At 38.2% G+C, this 21,481-nt stretch overlaps 1 protein-coding gene across 8 annotated transcripts in view; it reads right to left on the bottom strand.

Moving 5' to 3' along the window:
• pdxdc1 (pyridoxal-dependent decarboxylase domain containing 1) overlaps nt 1-18,265 on the bottom strand; it is a 34,111-nt gene extending 15,846 nt beyond the window's left edge. The window contains exons 1-15 of one of the 8 annotated variants that reach the window (XM_030408038.1): nt 18,011-18,265; nt 15,457-15,605; nt 15,147-15,215; nt 12,787-12,870; nt 12,115-12,261; nt 10,560-10,749; nt 9,966-10,034; nt 9,801-9,879; nt 8,658-8,742; nt 8,226-8,274; nt 6,864-6,965; nt 6,492-6,617; nt 4,498-4,548; nt 2,724-2,798; nt 2,506-2,535 (exon numbers count right to left, since the gene is read on the bottom strand). In XM_030408038.1, the coding sequence (XP_030263898.1) occupies nt 2,506-2,535; nt 2,724-2,798; nt 4,498-4,548; nt 6,492-6,617; nt 6,864-6,965; nt 8,226-8,274; nt 8,658-8,742; nt 9,801-9,879; nt 9,966-10,034; nt 10,560-10,749; nt 12,115-12,261; nt 12,787-12,870; nt 15,147-15,215; nt 15,457-15,530 (1,230 nt within the window). In that variant the 5' untranslated portion in view covers nt 15,531-15,605; nt 18,011-18,265. Of the gene's footprint in view, nt 1-2,505; nt 2,536-2,723; nt 2,799-4,497; nt 4,549-6,491; nt 6,618-6,863; nt 6,966-8,225; nt 8,275-8,657; nt 8,743-9,800; nt 9,880-9,965; nt 10,035-10,559; nt 10,750-12,114; nt 12,265-12,786; nt 12,871-15,146; nt 15,216-15,456; nt 15,606-18,010 lie in introns of all 8 variants that reach the window. The other 7 variants (XM_030408037.1, XM_030408036.1, XM_030408035.1 and 4 more) reach the window with 7 other exon arrangements.
• Nucleotides 18,266-21,481: the final 3,216 nt, after the last annotated feature.

A 21,481-nucleotide genomic window follows, 5' to 3' on the forward strand; every position in this document is an offset into this window, starting at 1 on the left:
AAAGCAGATTTAAGAGGCGCTACTGTCATCTATTATTAACACGATATCAAAATGTTTATTTTTTGAATATCATGATTATTGTCAGTACTGGTGACACCCTTAGTTTTAATGTTTCTATTGTAGGAAGACTGATACTGGGCTGAGGCACATACACCAGCCCTAGGGTTTCTGCGCTCAGTGGTGACCAGGCCAGCAGGCAAAGGTTAGTGAAGAGGGGTAATGTTAGTTCACTATTGTCATCAAAAGTATCTAACAACACGAGGAACCCAGTAGTAGAAGAAACTCAAAGAGGACCCAAGAGTAAACAATTTGCAAATTTAAAACAGAAAAATGAAGGTTTAAGAAGTCCACACCAGGAGCAAAGATGTTTTGAACCAAGTAGATAGAATAGACAAGGAAAAGTAAAGATCACTGGATGAGTCTTAACAAACTCTAGAACTTGCTGTTTAGAGGAAAGTCAGTTTAGAACAAAACTGGTAAAAACGTATTCCTAACACAACAGAGGTTAGTCTGAGACTAGATAGTACACATACAGAGAGATACAGAAGTATTCCATCCATGCCATAGACTTGGTCTATTGGATCGCAAATAAATGCACACCTCATTAACTATACTGATAACAGAGAATAAGTGGCAGTTATAATAGCTGCATTTAACATTATTTCAAGTTACATGAAACACAATATGGGTTGCTTTGGACTAAAAGATGTGTGGGGATATTCCAAGCACCTGCAAGTGGAAAAAGACCCAGTTGCAGAACCAGAACATGCTGTAGGGAGAGAGTATTTGGAGAGTATATCCCAGTAGGCCTGGGAATGTCACAATGAGCTGAAGGACATGGTTTAACAAGCTGATGTTTAGCAGATATAATGTTTACCACGTTCACCATTTAGTTGTTATTAACATAATCCGTCAACAGACAGACATTGTTAGCGCCCCAGCATTATCTTATGCCTTATTTATGAATGCTTCAATGAAAAGTTCATTAGTCTGCATAACTAAATCAGTGTCATTACTTTTATTATTCAAACTGCAATAAATGGGGTTCACTTTTGTCTTTTTGTCTTTACAATGATAAAATTGTTTTTCATGATGTCAAAAATACTTTTTTGTCATTATTTGCAAGGTGCCCAAGCTCACAAAGCTCCAACAGGCTCAGTTGACTTCCCAATCTTGCAAGGCAGCTTGATTTGTGTGATCATTTGATCCCAAACCCATGTCGTAAGGCATCAAGCTATGCTTTTATGGCAGCATCCTATAGGAATCTACTGGGTTCTGGGATAGTTTATGGTGTGACAACCAGAAAAGAAGTGACTGCTTATTTGGAAAAACAATTGCAGCTCCTCAAGAGCTTAGCGTAGCTGCTATAACCCAGTCATTCTCAATGCAGGTGTCCCCCAGGGTTGTGTACTTAGGCCCCTGCTATAACCTTAGCACACAACTTTGTGGTCAGAAACAACTCAATTGTCATGTTTGCTGATTACAGGAGTGGCACAAACAGTGATGAGGCCTAGCTGGAAGAAGTGGGGGACGATTACTGTGATGCAAGGACAACAACAATCAGCCTCACTGAATGTCAGCAAAACCTTTATTAGTGGAGGTCCACCACAATTTCATCATTGGCTGCCACATATTGATTTTCTATTTTTGGCACTGTTTTTGGTGCTATTTTTGACTCAACACAACGCACCCATCGGTGATGTTCTGTTACACATGATGTTATATACTCTGATACAGTGGATGGCAGTGTGGTTTTTAGGCGGCCGGTAAAGCCAACGAAGAAGAGGAGGGGGAGTATCTAATGCAGTTGGCTTGACCGTAACTTCCTCTGCAAAGAAGACGGCTAGCTTCACCGTCACCATCAAGCCCCCACAAAGAGCGTCAGGCCTTGAGCCAGTTTTTGTTGTGGCCAAGCCGTGTAATTACATTGTCATGTGATGCACTGGGGACTTGTCCCAAAAGCTAACAATGTGAGAGACACGTCTGTAAAAACGGTAATAAGAGCCACACAACCACCGCAAAATGGCTCCTTCTACTGTCAGAATTTGGGCAACACAATTTGATCACAAAATAAAATGTAAGTTTGATGACTCGGTTGGCGGATGTCTTGAGTGCGAATGCTCTATGGCTCCCCAGCTGGACAGCCACCGCCACAATTAAAGTCTGATTCTGTGGGAAACACTGAACACCACTGAGAATTGATGGTACTCTTGTGGAGAGGATGAGCACCTTAAGGTACAGAGAAATTTACATCTACACACACAAAGACTTTTTGGCAACTAAGGCAATGCCTTTACCATCTCAAACTGTTTAAGAATTTCAGTCTCTCTGGGAAGCTGAAGGACGCACTAACACGGCATCACAAAATGGTACTTGGATTTTTTCTCTAAAATAAATAATGAAATGCAACAGCACATGACACATTAATTTATTATTCATGACCCTTGTAGTTCTTCCAAAGGCAAAACAAACATAATGAGTGTGGAGAGGCATTCCCTGAAGTACCTCAAAGAACATGCCTGAGTGGTCCACATCCTAAACAGTTAGGAAGAAGTGAACAGTCCATCAGCCAATGGAGACCCAAATATCGCTGAGCTGATGTTAGTGAAGGGAAATGGTCAGGAGTGACAGGAGGAAAGAAAAGGAAGAGAAGGGAGGAAATATCAGGGAAGTGGAAGGGGAAGGGGGCTAATGGCGACAGGCAGCGGCTTAGTCCCACCTACAATAGAGAGCATGAGAGAGCCCAGAACGTCCCGCAGTGAGGCACCGGAGATGGGCGGAATCGGCGACACCACGCCCTGGAACCAAGGCAACCCACACTAACTACAGCTATACACACATACAGAAGACTCACACATCGACCTGCAGCCTTATACACATTCATATCTGACTAACACAGTGGTACTCAAACTGCAGCAACCCCACAGTGAATATGGCCAACTGTGTTGAAGCTGAATTTCATCATTCTTTCACCTTTACTGTCAGTTTGAGTACCACTGTGTGACGATTCTGCTCCCCAACACTCTGATTGTTCACTGCATCTGGATTACAGTAGCGTAAATGTATAATGCATCTAACCCCAGCCACTTTCCTGAGGTGAATTTACATCACATCTCAGTGCATTTAGTGGATGCCAGTGAACAAGCCTTTAAACCTGTAAGTCTGTACCCCAGAGACAGTTCCAGTATCATCGCAAGTCTGGTTTTACCATGGTCAATGCCTCGATGAGAGATATCTCTGTCTCAAGCGCATCCTATAAACACAAGCAGGGTTTGTCTTTGAACAGCTGGAGGTCAATTCTACATGTGTTCACATATGCTACTCCTGAGTTCATGTCATTAGAAAAGGTCTAAACAGAAATAAAGGCATCTGGTTTCATGATTGGGATTAACGTGGGTTGTCTTTAGCAGTCATCTCAGCTACTCATAGCATGAACCTCATCATAGTTGAGGGAGAATATCTAGCCAATTTCTGTTCACCACTGATATCCTTCAGCCTTTAGGTGAACTAATATTTACCCCCAACTGTTGACAGACGACTAATGAGGATGAATGAATGGTAAATGTAAACGTTAACTTTAATTCTAAAGTTGCATCTGATGTTTATAATACTTTGTACATGGTTAATAAATACTGTGTAGTTCATCTATAAAAAGTTAGCTATTAATTCTGGTTGGAATCTGAAACATATCTGGTAGGTTTAATAAGTTCACAGTGAGCTAAACATTCTTCAAATCCCTTTATGTGTTTTCTATTATCAATATCTGTAAATATTTCTCTAGTAACTTATGTTTATCTGTACAGTATCAGTATTGTATTCCAACTTTACCTTAGCTTTGAATGTTTCACCCAATAACATATGTTCAGTTGTAGCTGAGTTGATATTATAAAATGCTACTGCACATGTTCACACTGTAGGCACCCATAGTAGGATCGACTCACCCAGCATTGCCATTACCACCACTTTACAAAAATGAAGCTAGGAGCCAGAGTCAGATATCAGAATGAATTTGAGAATGATGTTTTCTATTATTGCTGTTATTTCATGACATCCTTTCTTCCATATTCATCAAAAGTATGTAGTTGGCCTATTAAAAAAGTTCTCTGTAGTGGGCAGTGCTGTGAATAGTTGACTGCAGCACTATGAAATATAACAATGTTAATGTTTTGGCTGATCGGTGTATACAATAGGACTCCATTTTAACTCAGGTGTGAGGCAAAATCAAACATTCACATCATGGGAGTACGATATGTTTTGATATCTTGTGTTTAGTTGCAAACTGTATATGCACACAATATACTATCAAAGTGTCATTTGTCAATTACTTTCCTCACAGAGATACCCTTCTGTATCTTTGACTTGGTGCTGTCTTCCTGCTACTGTGTGTGTTCTCCCCAAAACTGACAATATCTGAAGCCTGACCTGAAAGCCTGTTAACATTTAATTATGGTATACATTGTGTTATATTTTATGGCAGAACATGAAGAGATCACCTACCGATGTTTTAATGGAGGCCAGAGTTTTTAGCTTCTGCAGGAGTTGCTGGCTCTGGAGTGGAGAGAGATAAAGGTGAAATTCTTTATTTTCCCAAAAATACCTGGCACCAAACCTTGCAACCTCCCTGTAATGGAAAGTTTCCAGAAGGCTGAGAACCTTCACTGTACTGCTCTGGTGAACTACTAAGAAAATAGTTCGAGCAGATAACACACTCTATCTAATCTAAGTCTGTACACTAACAGAAATGAAAAAAAGACAGTTTGTGGTTTAGGAGAAGCTCAAGAGGATCCTGCATTTTTAAACCTGGTCAAAACGTTAAGATATTTTGGTGTGTAAATGACTAATAGGTACAAACATTTTTGGTATTGGCCCAGTAGATCACCACAGCTGGTGGTCTGTGTTTTTGTTTTTCCACTGACAGGTAAAGATTGCTATTCTAAGTGTCTAACAGCATTGTGGAAAGGACGCCCACAGAGATGAACCTTTTTGCTGAAGAGTAAGACTCTTTTGCTCAACCTGAAACATCCACCAAGTTGCTCTCACCAAGAGCCAAGGTGAATTAAGGGTGTATTGCGACTGGGGATGTACCGATCAGGTTTTTTTTACCTCGATCCCGATCCAAGTCCTTTAATATTTTGTATCTGCCAATACTGAGTCCCGATCCAATACTTGATGCCTGAACTTATATTTTCCTAGATAATACAGCTGCATAAAGAAACAAAGTACCTGAATCCAAGCTGTTCCTTATTAGGTTTTTTCATTTTGTTGAAACAAAGTATATATTTTCATATGGCTCTTTCTTGTTCTGCATATGCTATTGCAACATTGGCTTCTTTGTGTTAGCAGGTGAGTGTGTGACGCTGCACTGTGACAGCAGACCCTCGTGTACAGCCAGCTGAAGTGTGTGAGACGCAGCTCACGCTTGGTACCTCCATATCATCCACTGCTTTTTTCATATTCCTTATGTTGTCACGTAAAACGATGTGGACATGTTACTTGTCTATTTCACATGCGTTCAGCATCTCCTCGATTGCCTGTTTCACGAAAGTAGTGTGCATACTGGCACGTTGTAACTCGAAAGTGAAAGAGTAAATGTAATGTAATACCGAGATGGTAGGGCATACAGGGGATTTAAAAACTCCAGGTGATGAAGAAAACCCTGATCCTCTATCACGGAGATGAGCTGGTTATCCAGAGCAATGAATTCAGTTATCTTCTCTGTAATATCTTTGGCCATGTTGCTGTCTCGCAGATATTTCTCTTTCCTTTTGAAAGTATCCGCGAATGTTTGCTGCTTCGGTGTCTTTGCCTGTATTGCTTGACTCAACTCATTGTATTCTTTGAGTGTTTGTTTTTTATTTGCCATATCAAATGAGTAGTATTAAATGCACCTATTTTGTTGCCCTCTAATGAAACGAAATGAAAATATATATATGTATGTGTATATATATATCCAATCCTTGAACAGGATGTAATGCCTGATTTCGATCAAGTCTGAAACCACGTGATCGGCCCCGATTTCTGATCACGTGATTGAATTGGGACATCCGTAATTGCGACCAAAGGTGAGTTGAGTGAGGTGAGTTTTATTTTGTTTCTGTCGAGTTTGAATTCTGGAGTGCGTTTTTTACAATGATAAAATTGCAGTTTCTGTAAATGGAGTCTGGCGGATTTGGCAAGGGCAACATAGCTGCCGTTTCTGGTTAAACAAAAAGAGTCTTACTCTTCAACAAAAAAGTTTATTTCTTTGGGGATCTTTTCCTTAATGTTATCCGTTATATGCGATAACAATCTGAGCCTGTCAGTGGCAAAAACAAGGTGAATACTGTACTTACATGGTTGAAGTTGCCTACGAGGAATATGTGGCAGATGGATCAAATAGAGCAATTTCAATACTGTTTGGACCTATTAATCAATTATACACAATACCACACCTAAATACGTAAAAAAAAATTACAAATTAAAAATTGAAATCTTTTTTCAGTGGTGCTCACCAGAGTGGCAGCATGTTTGATCTTTTGGACGATTCCATTGTGACCAAGGTACTGCAGGGAGAGCCAGAGGGGCAGCGCACGCAGCTTCGCCACCGGCTGGCTGGAAGTCAAACCCGCTGCCAGAGACTGAGGCACAAAGCACAGAGACACAGCGAGTAGAGCAGTGAGTCATTTAGAATAAGACAAAAAACACTGGCCTGGACAGAAAACAGCTTACCTTAATAAAATGAAGTAATGGCTGTTAAACTAAAGAGTAAATCAGTCTGACTATAAGCACAAATTAACATTTCCCTTAGCTATCACTAGTTGACCAAAAGGACCAACAGATGACAAGAACCAGCAACACGTATTGAATCAATCATATGAGCGTACCAGTGCTGGGTCTTCATGTCTATAGAGGGTGACAGCGGTTACAGCAGGCAGTCCCAGCCACTGACCTGGTGTCAGTGTCATACTGTCGCTTCTGTTGGCTGCCTAGAGGTAAGAGAACCATGTAGACAGATACACACACGTCACACGAGAAAGTCAACATGAGATGGCATCTCCTGAGTGTCTACCTTCCACGATGAAAGCGTTGACAGTTACACTGGGACAGATGGCTCAGAGGATGGCAGGGGTGGAAAAGCGGAGACTCACATGCTTTAACATCTAACGCTTTCATCTCACCAAAATCCACAATTTTTCCCGGTTCATGTAACGGATTTTCTTGAAAAAAATCATGTGGAAACTTCTATTAAATTGCAAATTTCCAGAACACAATGAAAAACCATCTCAACGGGTATATATACGTATACAGTTGTGCTGATAAGTTTACATACCCTGGAGGAATTTGTGATTTTTTTGGCCATTTTTCAGAGAATATTCACTTGTGGTTAGTGGTTGGGTGAAGCCATTTATTATCAAACATTTTTTTTCTCTTTTTAAATCATAATGACAACAGAAACTACCCAAATGACCCTGATCAAACGTTTACACAACCTAGTTCTTAATACTGTGTAGTGCCCCCTTTAACATCAATGACAGCTTGAAATCTTTTGTGGTAGTTGTGGATGAGGCACTTTTTTTCTCAGATGGTAAAGCTGTCAATTCTTCTTGACCTTCAGTTCCTGTAAATTCTTGGGCTGTCTTGCATGTACTGAATGACTGAGATCTCCCCAGAGTGGCTCAATGACATTGAGGTCAGCCACTCCAGAACCTTCACTTTTTTCTGCTGTAGCCAGTGACAGGTCGACTTGGCCTTGGCTGTGGCCAAAAAGTTAAATTTTGGTCTCATCTATCCAAATAACTTTGTTCCAGAAGTTTTTAGGCTTGTCTCTGTGCTGTTTGGCATATTGTAAGGGGGCTGCTTTGTGGCATTGGCATAGTTATGGCATTCTACAAAGAATGACAAAAATGCTGACGCTTTCGCTCCGAGGGCAAAACAATAAAATAACTTCATAACTTCAAATGATTTGGAGTACACCTTGGAGTACACCTACAGGATTTTGCAGGATCCCATTAATTTTTTTTCAAGAATATCCATAACATGAACTAAAAGGCCCTAGCTGAGTTGGTATGGAATGACCCATAAATGAACACTGTGGATTTTGTCCCTCCTTACTTATACTGAATCTGCTTTAAGAAGAGATCACTTTGTGGCTAGTACGGACAATTACAACAAATAACCCATTCAATGTACATCTAGGTAGGTCAGTATTATTTTAAGATACACTTCTAGCTTTAACATTAGATTACCATGATAGCAGAGGTGACCTGACCCAGTGCCAGGGTTGCCAGGTTGACCCTACAGAAAAAAGCATAACACCATAATACATGTTAATGTGACAGAAAGCTGTGAGAACTATACTGGAGTCATGCCTGATAACATGAGGGTAATAATTTCCATCCAATAATTACATAGAAAGGTGATGCTGCCTGTTTATCAGAAGTACCATATTCATGTTAAGGCATCTACTGTGTCCTGAACTTAACTTTCTTCTGTCTGCCGTGTGGTTACATTTGCACTGCTTTGGCGCAAAAACAAAAACTACAGCTGATACAACAGTATCAGGAAGCAAGGCACATAGAAAAATATGTTTATGGTGTGAGCATTTCTTCTTTTTTTTTTTTTTTACAGTTTCATAAACATTTGCAGTATTTCATTTAAATTGAAAGCAGTTGACCCACCCTTCCACATGGAACCACATGCTGTACTGATCACACAGGTCTTTCAGACGAGCCAATTTGTCTGTATGTCCTGCCCCAGGGGTACCTTGGGAAAACAAATGAAAAATAAAAAATAAAAACTTACTTAAAAAAAAACAAAAAACTTTTTATTTAAAAACAGCAGAAAAAGTCTCATTAATAAACTAATTTATTTCATTTTCAACTCTTGAATGTACCAGATATTTATACAGTCCCCTCCAAAACTATTGGAACAGCGAGGCCAATTCCTTTATTTTGGCTGTTCACTAATAACATTTGGGTTTAACACCAAATGATGAAAATGGGACAAGAGATCAGCATTTCAGCTTTCATTTCCAGGTATTTACATCTAGATCTGTTACAAAACTTAGAAGATAGCATCATTTGTAACATATCACCAAATCGTTAGGTGAGCAAATGTATAGGAATATGTAAGGTTGTTGGTGATGTCACTGACAGCTGTTTTAGGGTTTTTCTTTACAGCTCTCACAATGTTTTGTCCAGTTTGACATCTGTTGCTGAAATCACCAATGGTTACTGTCTTTTTCAGGAAATTTCAAATAGCTGTACTGGCTATGGCCAATGTTTGTGTAATGGCTCTGATTGATTTTCCATTTTCCCTCAGCTTCAAAATTGCTTCCCTTATTCCCATTGACAGCTCTTGGTTACACCTTTTTAACTATAAATGCAGTTGGCAAAGGCAAAACCCAAAGCTGAAACTAAGAGTGCATTCAGTGCTATTTATTGTTTGAATACTCAATATAATAAGACACAACTGGCCAGCAAAAAAGGGCCAGTCACATGTTCCAATAATTTTGTTCACTTGAAAAATGGTTGGGTTCAAACAGAAGGTGCCATCTTCTAAGTTTTGGAACAGATCGAGATGTAAATACCTGGAATACCTGGATACCTGGAGCTTCAGACAGTGAATGGGGACCTTTTTATCCTCTGAGAATAGCTTGTTTATTCACTTACGGGAAAGATCAATATTTCTGAGTTTGTATTATCACCTCATTAATATTGTAGATATTAAATTCTGAATTTCTTCTCCAAAACTGCATAGTGCCCCTTTGAACTAAAATGTGTTTCTGAAGTAGCAAACTCCAAGAATAACGGCTGTGTTACCTGCGTTGGCAATCAACAACAAAGGAAGCTTCCCAGCTTCTATGTCCTCTTTGATTAGTTTGTCCAGCAGTGCAACATCCTGACAATGACAAACAAAATATGACTCAAAATTAATCATTTTAAACAATCTGAAAGTATGTTTTCAAAATGTTTGGATTCTCCTACCATTTGGTGTTGGGATCCAAAGATGGTATTACATGGGACTGTGCACAGACTAGAGAGAGGCAGGCCAAGCTAATGAGACAGAAACTGACATTAAAATCACTTTCTATTCTGTTTGCAATTGGATAACTTACAATGAAACATCTCTAACTAAGTAATGCTGAATACCTATATCAATCACATTTTATGTGGCCATATGCAGTAAGTCTATTAATGTCACAGATTTGCCAATATTATTAGTACTCTTAATTGAATAATCTTAAATTTTCCCAAGCATATTATTCTCAGCTCATGATCTTTTGTAAAACTATGATACCATAGGCAAATATTGGCCAGTATTATCGGGCAACTGATAAATCATGTTGGGCTGAAATTCTGGAGTAACTAACTCCAGGTAAATATGGAGGCCATAGATTGCATCATTCATTTCATTGAAACCTCTTCATGTTGAACATTTCACAGAGGTACTATGGACTAGATTTGGGGTTTAGTCATATTATTTATTTATCTGGGAACATTCAGACGAAATACTTACAGAGGGGCTTAAATCTTCATTATTAATGTGGTATGTGAGTTTGTGTGTCACACCCTTCCTACCTGGCTGCACAGATGCTGTCCCAGTCCAGGTCTGCCGGAGGCGCTCTGGTAGATAACTGGCTGTTTGAAGTTGAGGACAGCATAGCCCTCAGAGGCATATTCTTCATATCGGGCATTAATGACCAGCCGACACACTTTCACTAGGCCGTCCCTGTCATCCTCATGGAAGTAAGCTGAACCATTCTCATATCTGAGCAGCAGATTGAAAGCACAAAGTTATATTTAAGTATTAAGTTACATTAAACAAAAAAGTGTTGACAAGTGTTGCTCAGAGATAACACAAAGACAGCAAACAACAAGAATCTGACTAAGTACATTTTTCACTCAAATGCAGCATTTATTACTGATGTCTTTTATCTAGATTTCACCCACATTTTAACATTAAATCCAACAGAAGAAATGACTTTAACATATCATGTGGTTGCTGCATGATTAAAATCAAAACAGGTTGGTACCAGAACTCATAGGTTTTACAGTAACGCTGTAAAAAATAAAATGTCATTTAAGTTCAATCTCTCAGACTGATTTTATTTATTTTTTAATGAAAAGCCCTCAAAAAACACCTTGATCATTCTTTACTCTTTGAACACAGCCCAATACTCTATATTAGGGGTGTGCCAAAATACCGATACTACGATATATCGCGATATTTCGTCTTGAGGTACGTTATCGATACACTGGTGCCAAATATCGATATTCAAAAATGTCGGAGGACAGCTTTATCTTTATTCAAACATAGGTATACAACCAAATAAAATTAAAAAAAATGGTTTAAGTAGCTCTGAAACCCACACATATATATATTTAATGATAGTTGTAGTTAGTGTGTGTGTTAAGAAGAGACACTGTGCAATATACTCTTTGTTTACTTGGCTGTCATTCATGTGAAATTGATTGACAATGTTTTGTAATTCCTGTGAAATGGATTCAGTGCAGTCAATAAATTCTGAATTTCTTCAGTGACACAGATATCGTGATGTATCGTGGATGAAATTCCTTGCAATATATCGATTATCGCAGAATCGCTGTATTGTGATATTATCGTTATCGTGGGCAAAATATCGTGATAGTATCATATCGCGAGGTACCTGGTGATACCCAGCCCTACTCTATATATATATATATATATATATATATATATATATTAATCTACCACACATGCATACTGTATGCATATATGTACTGCATACATACAGATTGTATTAATACAATATATTAACATCATTAACAAACTGAAAGAGATTGATCTTGTACCCGACATATGGTGGAACAACAAATAATAATTATAAGATTTTGAAATCATTCCGGAAACTGTTCCAAATATTCACCTCTTTATTTCATTTGTCGCAACCCTTCCTCCTTTAAACCTCCTTTCAGATAACAATTGTTTATATGTTGTCTAATATGCAAAGTAACTACAACGTCACGTGATCTACACTCGCCCAAAAAGACTTCTTCCAATAAGTTTACTTTGTCAAAGACACGACAGGGTGGATGCATTTGTTTTTAGTATCACAATGCCCGTGAAATAACTTGTTTTACTCGCCAGACCTACCTGAACAGTCTGCAGAGCCAGAGTGTGGTGTCAGAAAGAATCCGAGTGGTCAGCTTCCGCAGTCGCTCTCTGTCCAAAACTGAGATGTAGGCTGCAAGGCTGTGACCTAGCAAAGCCATGTGACCCTGTTCTCCCACGTTCTGCATCCTACTGGAGACAGCATACAGCAGTCTCATCACACACTTTATACTGAGTTATTTCCTTCATCATTTATTGACATGAAGGAGTATCTCTTCTCTAATCAGTAAAACTACATTAGCTTTGTTGTACTGTTATATTGTTGCTTTCCTTTCCTCTAGCATCATGCCAGTTTGGGAGTTGTTTTTAAATGATCTGCTTCTCTATAAGAGTCTAAACATAGACTAGCACCATGCAGGTACTGTAAATGAATGTGGTTTCATGATCAAGAACAGTAAATAGATGATACACCTGACTCAGCTTTTTCAATGTCATGACTTGACACCTAGAGGTACTCTCCACAAACATTAGAAATTGCATCATCTTATGCAAAGTTACAATTCATTCTTTATGTTGTGGATTTTGATTCAATGTGACGCAGAAAGGGATATTCAAATAGTCTTAACATGAAATGGTTCACTTGTGACAGTGAAGTTACAACATGCTGACAGTACTATGTTTATGTGATGTTTCACAGGGATTAGTCCGACTTACTGTTGGCTGGGCTTGTCCTCTTCCTCCTCCTCTTCGTGTATGAGGTTATGAACGAGGTGCAGTATAGCGGCAACATCCTGACCACTGTGCAGGAAACACAGAGAAACACATGATCAGCTTCAGCTCTTCAGGTTTTCTAAAAATAACTTCAAACTCTGGCCAGAATTTCCACAATTCATACAAAATATGAGCATCCAAACAGCTCATCCTCTCTTACTAAATACACCTATCCAAGTAACCAGACTTACATATTGCTCATTGAGATTGGAACTGACAAGAGACCCATTCAGTCCCCACTGACTCTAATGTCAAAAATGTCATGAGGAGAACATTAAACTTAAACATTTGAATTGCTTTATCTCCATTTGTGACAGTACAAACACATACTGCATAATGATTTGTTCAGCAAAGTCAGCTAACTATGTACACACTTAAAATAATAATGATCAGATTGAGTGCTGTGTCTAATGTTAACTTTATTGACCTACAAGGGACTTAGATAAAGGAGTTTATTTTGGAGTGTCATTCCCAACCAGACCTGAGGACCCAGCAGCAGAGACGGGAACGAGACTCAAAAGTTAACTTTTCTTACAAATGTAACTGTGGTGCATTCGGCTGCGGTAAGAAAATGAAATGCAATTAAAAGTTTAGGAGAAGCTAGTAAGTGGGCCTTACACGTTGCCTCAAATACTAAAGATACTGTTCTTTGCTGTCAGAGTATAATTCATCAATCACAGTAACACATTTGGACTTGGTTTAATTAGTTTCTATGAACAGCTCAGAGTGGTGTCAGTGATCTCTACACAGCACTTTGCTGTAAAGATGCTGGGAAAACGTATTTTATTGGCCAACTTGAGTAGACTTTAAAGGTTCTCTGTGGAGTTTGTGACATCTCATACAGAGCAACGTTTTCCTGCTTTGTTTTTATCCTGTGCATTTGCATAAGCACACAACTGCACACACATAAACACGGAAAATTCACACCCATTCCTGCCATTGACAGTGCCAGGACAGTTTCATGCTTTCTCGCTGCTCAGCTGTCTAATAAAAGATGCTGTTGTGTTGAATAATGGATATTTAAAGAATCCAGTGTCTTTTGAGCTCAAAGTCAAGGTATCACAGACTCTGCTGCTTTGATTTCAAACATTCTTTCTTAATTAGGTCACTCATAAGTGTGCCCAAATCCTGGAAACGCCACATTAAACACAAAATCAAAAAGCAAATGTACTAAATCTCAGACTTCACTAAAAACTGAAGATTTGCAGGGTGATTAAAGAGACATTTCACACATTTTTGTGGTTTAAATAAATGACTATAGTAATTAAGTAGGTGAAACAAATAAAGGTCTTGGTGAGGGTCCTTTATGATACTTCAGAGTTAAGTCTGAATCTAAAGTCACATAAAAATAATCATCTGCACTCTTTAAAGCAGGTGTTGATTAGTTTGAAAATTCTAATGCTTACTACTACTACTTCTCTTGTTAGTTAGTGAGCCAAAAACAAGAAAATCCTCAGTCAGTGAATATTTGAATATATTATCGATATATTATCAAATTGTAATATATGACACATATATATATGATATAATATATATATATATATATATATATATATATATATATATATATATATATATATATATATATATATATATATATATATATATATATATATATATATATATATATATATATTATATATATATATATATATCTATATATATATATATATATATAAATAAATATAAATATCTATATATATATATATAAAAACTAAAAACGGTCACTGAATTGTGAAAATATAATATCTGAATATCTGACAACCTGCCACACACTACAGCATTTATAGCCCAAGCTAATCAAGCTAATTTGCATTGCCCGTCCTGAGACAGCCTTTTTAAATACATTAAACTCAACAAATACAGTACATAAAATACAGTGGAAAAACAATCTGAGCAAAAAATACAAACAAGAATAGCTTTCCATTAGTCTTCGATCAAGCAGTGCTTGAGCATGATACAGTCTGCCTTGACTTTGAAAGAATGTATAAAAAAGGTAGCCATTGTCATATTGTCACTGGCCTCCATTCTGCTTTCTATGGCTTTGATCTCCAGTGTCTTAGTTACATAGAAAGTGATACACCAGAAAAAGACAAAAAGAAAAAAAAAACACAGAAAGGCAAACTCATCTACTGGCAATGGGAAAAGTGGTCGACCACATATTTCAACAGGATCACCTACTTTTAAAAACCTGCTTGTGTGCTAGACTTAAACTTTATATTCTAACCCAATCTGATTATGTATATGTCTGTGTATGTGCACGTGTATGTGTATGTGTACGTGTACGTGTGTGTGTCTCTTACTCCCCCTGCAGAGGTCCAGGGATGCTGCTTCTGCTGAAGCGTTGCCTCTCTGTTCCCACCTCCAGCTCTCTAACAGATGCACAGCACAAACAGAGATGTCAAGATGATCTAATGTGGTTTATCATACAAAGTTGACTTCATTTGCTCCTTGGTTAAAAAAATTCTACCTAAAATGGACTTAAAGATGCTTTATTTGTTTTGCTAGATTGCCCCCAATTTCCCTGACATCCCAGAACCATCAGAGAGTCATTGTATTTCCAGCTGTCACATGAGATGCTTGTTGAAAAGGTACAATAGTCTCTGTTCTTACCTCTGTCCATCTCCCAAGATTCTCATGGCTTCACTCAGATTCTTGCCCACTTGAGTCAGCGTGGTGTCCACCATCGTCTATGGTGTTTGTGTTGTATGTGTGTGTGTGAGAGAGAGGTGTGTGTGTGTGTGTGTGTGTGTGTGTGTGTGCTGGGAGACAGTTAAAGAGAATATTAGGAAAAACATTTCAAAATCAGTCATTACAAACACTGCAACACAGGTGAGTGTGTGTGGACGCAATACAAAATGTTATGACACACACATTTAGATGCAATTATATTGCATTCACAGCATACACTTACATATATAAACATATACAATGTGTGTCTATCAGGGTCAAATACAGTCTTCATTGTTTGCTGCATGAGGCAAATCTACATGCAGACACTAGGAGGGAAAACTGAGCCATAAAAAGACCAAAGTATAGCTAGTTAGAAAGTTATCTATAAAGGCCACAACCCAAGGGTCTGTCCTGTCTGAACAGGCTGCATAGATCAACACTTAGAGTAAACACACCAATCCTGTGATACACACCCATTAAAGCCTCCACTATTTCAAGGCCTGAAATGAACACATTAAATTGGACTTTTCCGTTTTTGAGAGCAGAAATACAGCAGCACACTCAATGTCCCAAAGAAAAACAGGCTGAATATAGCTTTTTATGTCAAGTATTATTCTGTTAGTACAATGGTAATTACAGATATATTAACAGTCTCATAGATTACCAAAAAGACTGCCACATCAGCTATCATCTGATGTCAATTTAGACTTTGGGGGCAACCCTAGATGTACAGTATAATAGAACTGGTACAGGATCCAAAGATGGTGCCTCTTCAGTCAAATGAGAGTTGCCTGTATGGCACATACAACACTTACAGGTTTCTAACCTCCAGGTTTACTTCCTGGTTATACAGCCTGCTGAATATGTGCAGGAGTTTCCCCTGCTGGTTCCACTCTGCCTGTAGTCTTTACACTGTGATGATATCACATATTTTAAAATCACTTTTATCAACTTGAGGGAAGTTCAACAATTAAATGAGCTCAAAAAGTCCAAATCGACCTTGTTTGCAGTTGGAAGTGTCCCCACAACAATTTTACAGACCTCTGCTTTTAAATTGAAAATGCTTTTTTTGGCTGCAGAGCAACATGAGTGAAAAACATCAGGCATCCTACAGGCCTCTAACCTCAATTTGAACAAATAAATAAATAAATAAATAAATCAAGTAAACGTGTGAAATCAAAAGAGGGATAGATTCTGATGTTATGATTATAGTCTTAGGAAACAATCCCTGCATGGTCTCACAATTATTAGGGATGCTTCATATGTATTTTTTTTTTTTTTCAGATAACTACCTGCTTCTCCTGACCGAAACTGATAGGATAACCAATAACTTTACATTTTTGTATAAAAAAACAACACCACACTCTTAACTTGTAGGTGAGAAAGACTAACATGTACTGAGTGAAGAGGGATGATTTCATATTTCACAGCTCTTATAACATTTGTTGTGTTAAAACATGTACAATTCTCCCTCCCTAGTGGAACATGTGCTGCAATTTACAATCAAGTTGTCCTGTTCTGAAATTGTAAAATTGGCTTTTGTTTTGAATAATTGCTGCCTTTCAAAAAGAGAAATAATACAGTAACCAGATAATGAATATAAGTCATAAAAAGTCAGGTCTTTGTTCATACAAAAATAGTCACATTGGTCACATTATCACCTTGGTGTACTAGAGCCTTCACCGTTAATAAATACAGGATGCTTAACACCATGGTTAAAAGTGAGATGAGTTAATCACTGCATCCTTAAATCCAAGATGGCTGACCTCCTGTTGGGCAAAATATTCCTAATATTTTCTTTATGAACGATCCCTCTAAATTTAATAAAAATCAATGCAACTCTATCCTGGCGGTGGTGTTCAGGGGCCCAGTCACTGCACAACTTTGCAATTGATGCCAGTTTGGAAGTCTGTGCTGGTTTATATTCATTTTGGAGCATCCTAAGAGCTCAAATGTTTCCACTGAAGAAACATAATAATATCTACAAAAACAACAGGTTCAACGCATCCTCTTGGTGTTTTATCCTATGTGTCAACATACTGGCATTCTGTATGGTCTGATTGTTTGAACTCTTTCTGCTGTGAAAATTAAGATTTGCATTACCATACGATTCTCATTATTACCACAGTTATTGCAGTGCCTCTAATACCCTGTCACAGTTATCAGTATATTTACATTTTACATGGAGTCAGATCAAGTACGTGGCACAGTTTTGGCAGGTGCACTGCTGATGTCATTAATAGGAGGATCAACTGACAGCCCCTCGGACTGCTGCCTCCTCCTCGACACCCGCAATGTCAGCGGCTGTCTCTCAGCGGACACACTGAAGGCGAGAGCAGCGGCAATGTTACTCTGAAAACGGACGTTTCGTATACGTGTTCTCGCAGCCAGCGGGTCACACAGCACCGCAAAGGAAGTGTGTGTTCGCTGCCTGTCACAGGGCTGACACACAGGGTTAGCAACCAACACACAGCACAGACCGAGCTCTCCTTACCGTCACTGCACACAGCCGACAGCCCGGCCGCCTCTGCCCTGGAGGGGGATGCAGAAGGTCTGTGGGGAGAAAACGTCGCGGGATGCCTTCACGGGTCTTCTCGAAGCGTGTTGACACAGTGAATTTGACACGTCTGTCCTGCTCCGGCTTCCTTCTGCACTCCTCTGGCTAAACCGGACAGTTTACTTCCTGGATTGGCGACGTGCCTTCCACGCTGGCAGCGCCGACGTCACGCTCTGGCAGACTACTGGTCAGTCAGGTGACGACGGCCGAGGTTTCTTTTTCTTTTTTTTCTTTTTCCTTTTTACCATTCATTTAAAGTGTTCATGAGAATGACCAGCAGCACCGGTATATATTTATATATTTATATATTTATTCTTTCTTTCTTTCTTTCTTTCTTTCTTTCTTTCTTTCTTTATTTATAGTGCGTTATGGCCTGTTCATGGCTAGCAAAGAAGACCAATAACAAGGCAAGGGCAAGGCAAGTTTATTTGTATAGCACAATTCAGACACAAGGCAACTCAAAGTGCTTTACAGGCACACACAAATTACATTAAAAGACATAAACATTTCATTTAAAAGACATTAAAATTTGCATAAAAATAATAATAATAATAAAAATAATAATAATAATAATAATAATAATAATAATGAAAAATAAATAAAAATAGCATTTTAAGACCAGTAAAAACATTAAGAGACAAACATCAAAACAAGTAGGCTAAAATAGAAAAGCTTTAAAAGAAACAAGACTGTAGAGTCAGAGTCATAATGCAGTTCAAAGACTTGAATTGCTTCAGTTAAAAGCAATGGCAAAAAGAAATGTTACAAGCAAAATAGTAAACAAAAGGAGAAATAAGAACTGAAACAGTGAGTGAATTGAGTTTGAGCTTTAAAACAGTACATGCTGATAATAACTCGAACCTCTGTCAGTGTGCAGCAGTGAGACAGGAGCTACACAGACTGAAGTTACTCCTGCTGTCATCAGGCAGTGTCTTACACATTAAAGCATCTGTCATAATAATCAAAGTAACAATCATCGGGGCCAATTTACTAACTACTCATAGTTCTGATATTTTACTTTTATACAGTTTTTTGTTTAATATGTACTTTTATTTTAGAAGCAATTTCAATGCAGTACTTGTACTTGTTATGGAGTATTTTTATATTACAGTATTTTTTACTATAATAGAGATTCTGTACTTCATTCATTTGTTTGCAACCTCCATTAAAAAGCATACCTGCATAGTTATGGATGACTTGTTCTTTTTAAATGAGTTGTCAAGAAGTCGTTAAATTGTGTGCACACGAGGAACCACATGCAAATTCCAAAGAAAGGGCACTATACAAACATTAATGTGCCTGCCCGGGATCTGGTCCTAACACAAAGACAAACTCATAAATGTGTTCACTGTTAGACAGGCCAGGTGTCCCAGCCCAGCTGGTGACTTAATAAACAATTCAGTTCATAGTTCATTTTAGATTTTAAGGGTTAGAATGAGTGTGAGGTGTGAGGAGGGTTTTACTACCATTATAACAGTGATACACAGCTGGCTGAACGTTCTGTTTTAAGTCCATAACATTTTTAGGTGATGTACAAATAATACATGTGTTTCATTAACCATTACATGAGGTAATGACCTGACTTTCAATAAAAAAATGTTTTGCTCTTTTTAGTCACCACAAATATGGCTACTAATGGTCTCCTTTAAAATATCCTGTGGTGTCATATTTACAGATGCTGGCTTGCCAGTCCTGATGTAATGTTTTAATGTGAATGTGATGAGACATGTTTTTTAGACATGTCAATATGGTAGATAGCCTATGACACACACATTACTGCATGGTCTGCAGAATCCTTAACTTCTAAAATCTTACCCTGTGACTGCACTCCCAGACATCAAGAGAACATCATTATGAAGTGTGCAGTGTTAGCATCTGCTGTGCTTTGTCACTTTCCCCTTGTTTCTCCTGTGTTTTCTCCTCCCTTCTAGTTGCATATTTGTCTCCCTCTGTTGCCTCGTCAGAAACCCAGCCCTGGATGGTCCACTGTGGACTTTGTGGGAGCTGCTGCCTCATTTTGAACCCTTTTGTTTTTCTTACAAACTGCAGAACATCACTGCTGGTACCCATCTCCGCATTACATCAGCAGCATTGAAATATATCTGAATAAGCTATTGACCACTTCACAGGGAATACAAACTTCAAAAGAATAGACTGTATGTGGACACTCACAGGTTCAGAGAGCATCTCCAGTGGCTACCTCTTCAGACCACTGATCACATGACTTCAGATAAGGGATTAATTCAGTGCAAGCCCCAAATGTAACGTATACTAAAAGAAGGAGACAATGATGGCCAGGAAAACATAGACTTAAACATATCATTATTTTATTTAAAGAGTCTTTAAAACCATCTTAAAATATACAGCTCACCTCAGTTACACATCTTCCTACAGATTAAATATATTGTTGTTTGGGAACAAAGTTCACCTTGTAAAAAACATTGTGTTAAAAATATAACACCATGTTACCATTTTGTTTTTGAACACTCCATTGTGGTGATTAGAGGACCTGATGTATTACACATTTCAGATGCACATATGGCATTGTTGTACATAATTTCCGAGTAATAAAGCTCTCCAATAAGTTGCACAGTTAGCCCCAAACTGCTTAAGGTGTTTGATGTCTGTTGGGCTCTTTATTTTTTATTCTACATTTTACAAATTCAATATATTCTGTAAGTACTTGAATTTCGACACCAAACATCATGTGGTTACCATTTCTTCATACCTGTTACCATTCAAAGTCTGGGACATAATCAACCGCTCAATTGTATTATCTCTACATATTTTTCCTCTTTACTTTGCATGTGTGCAACATTTTTTGAACTTATCTCTTTACAAAAGTAGGCTATATAATTGTGGACAACCATAGATAGTTAAGATCTGTTTCAAATGTGCTCCTTTACAAACACGTGAATATTTTTATTTTATTTCAGTAAAGTATCGCTTTAAGATCACTAGTCAGAACTCATAAAATTAGAACACATAATTTTGTAGTTAACAATAACTAAGAAACTAAGTATGGAAACAATTTGTATGTACAGTGCACAAGCTCATTTTCTAGACTTTACATAAACAATGTACAATAACAACAAAAAAATAATATTTATTCATTCTAAGTGCTGTAGCGTAGGCAACTGGAGGTCAGTTTCTTGAAGACGCTTCACCTCTCATCCAAGAGGCTTCTTCAGTTCTAACTAACTGGAAGGGAGTTGCAGGCTTTTAAACTCTGTGTGGGAGTGTCCTTACAGAGTCGTTAATGACACTTGTGAGCTCTGAGTTTAAGAGTCTTTAGGGCCACTTGTGGGTCATTGACCAAACTGGCCTTCACGTGGGTTGCTAGAACAAGGTGAGCCCAGGTGTAAATGGTTGTAAAGCTGTCTGGGGAGGAAACTCAGTACTGCATTG

Source organism: Sparus aurata, chromosome 23, assembly GCF_900880675.1.
Source record: "Sparus aurata chromosome 23, fSpaAur1.1, whole genome shotgun sequence".
NCBI lineage: Eukaryota > Metazoa > Chordata > Actinopteri > Spariformes > Sparidae > Sparus > Sparus aurata.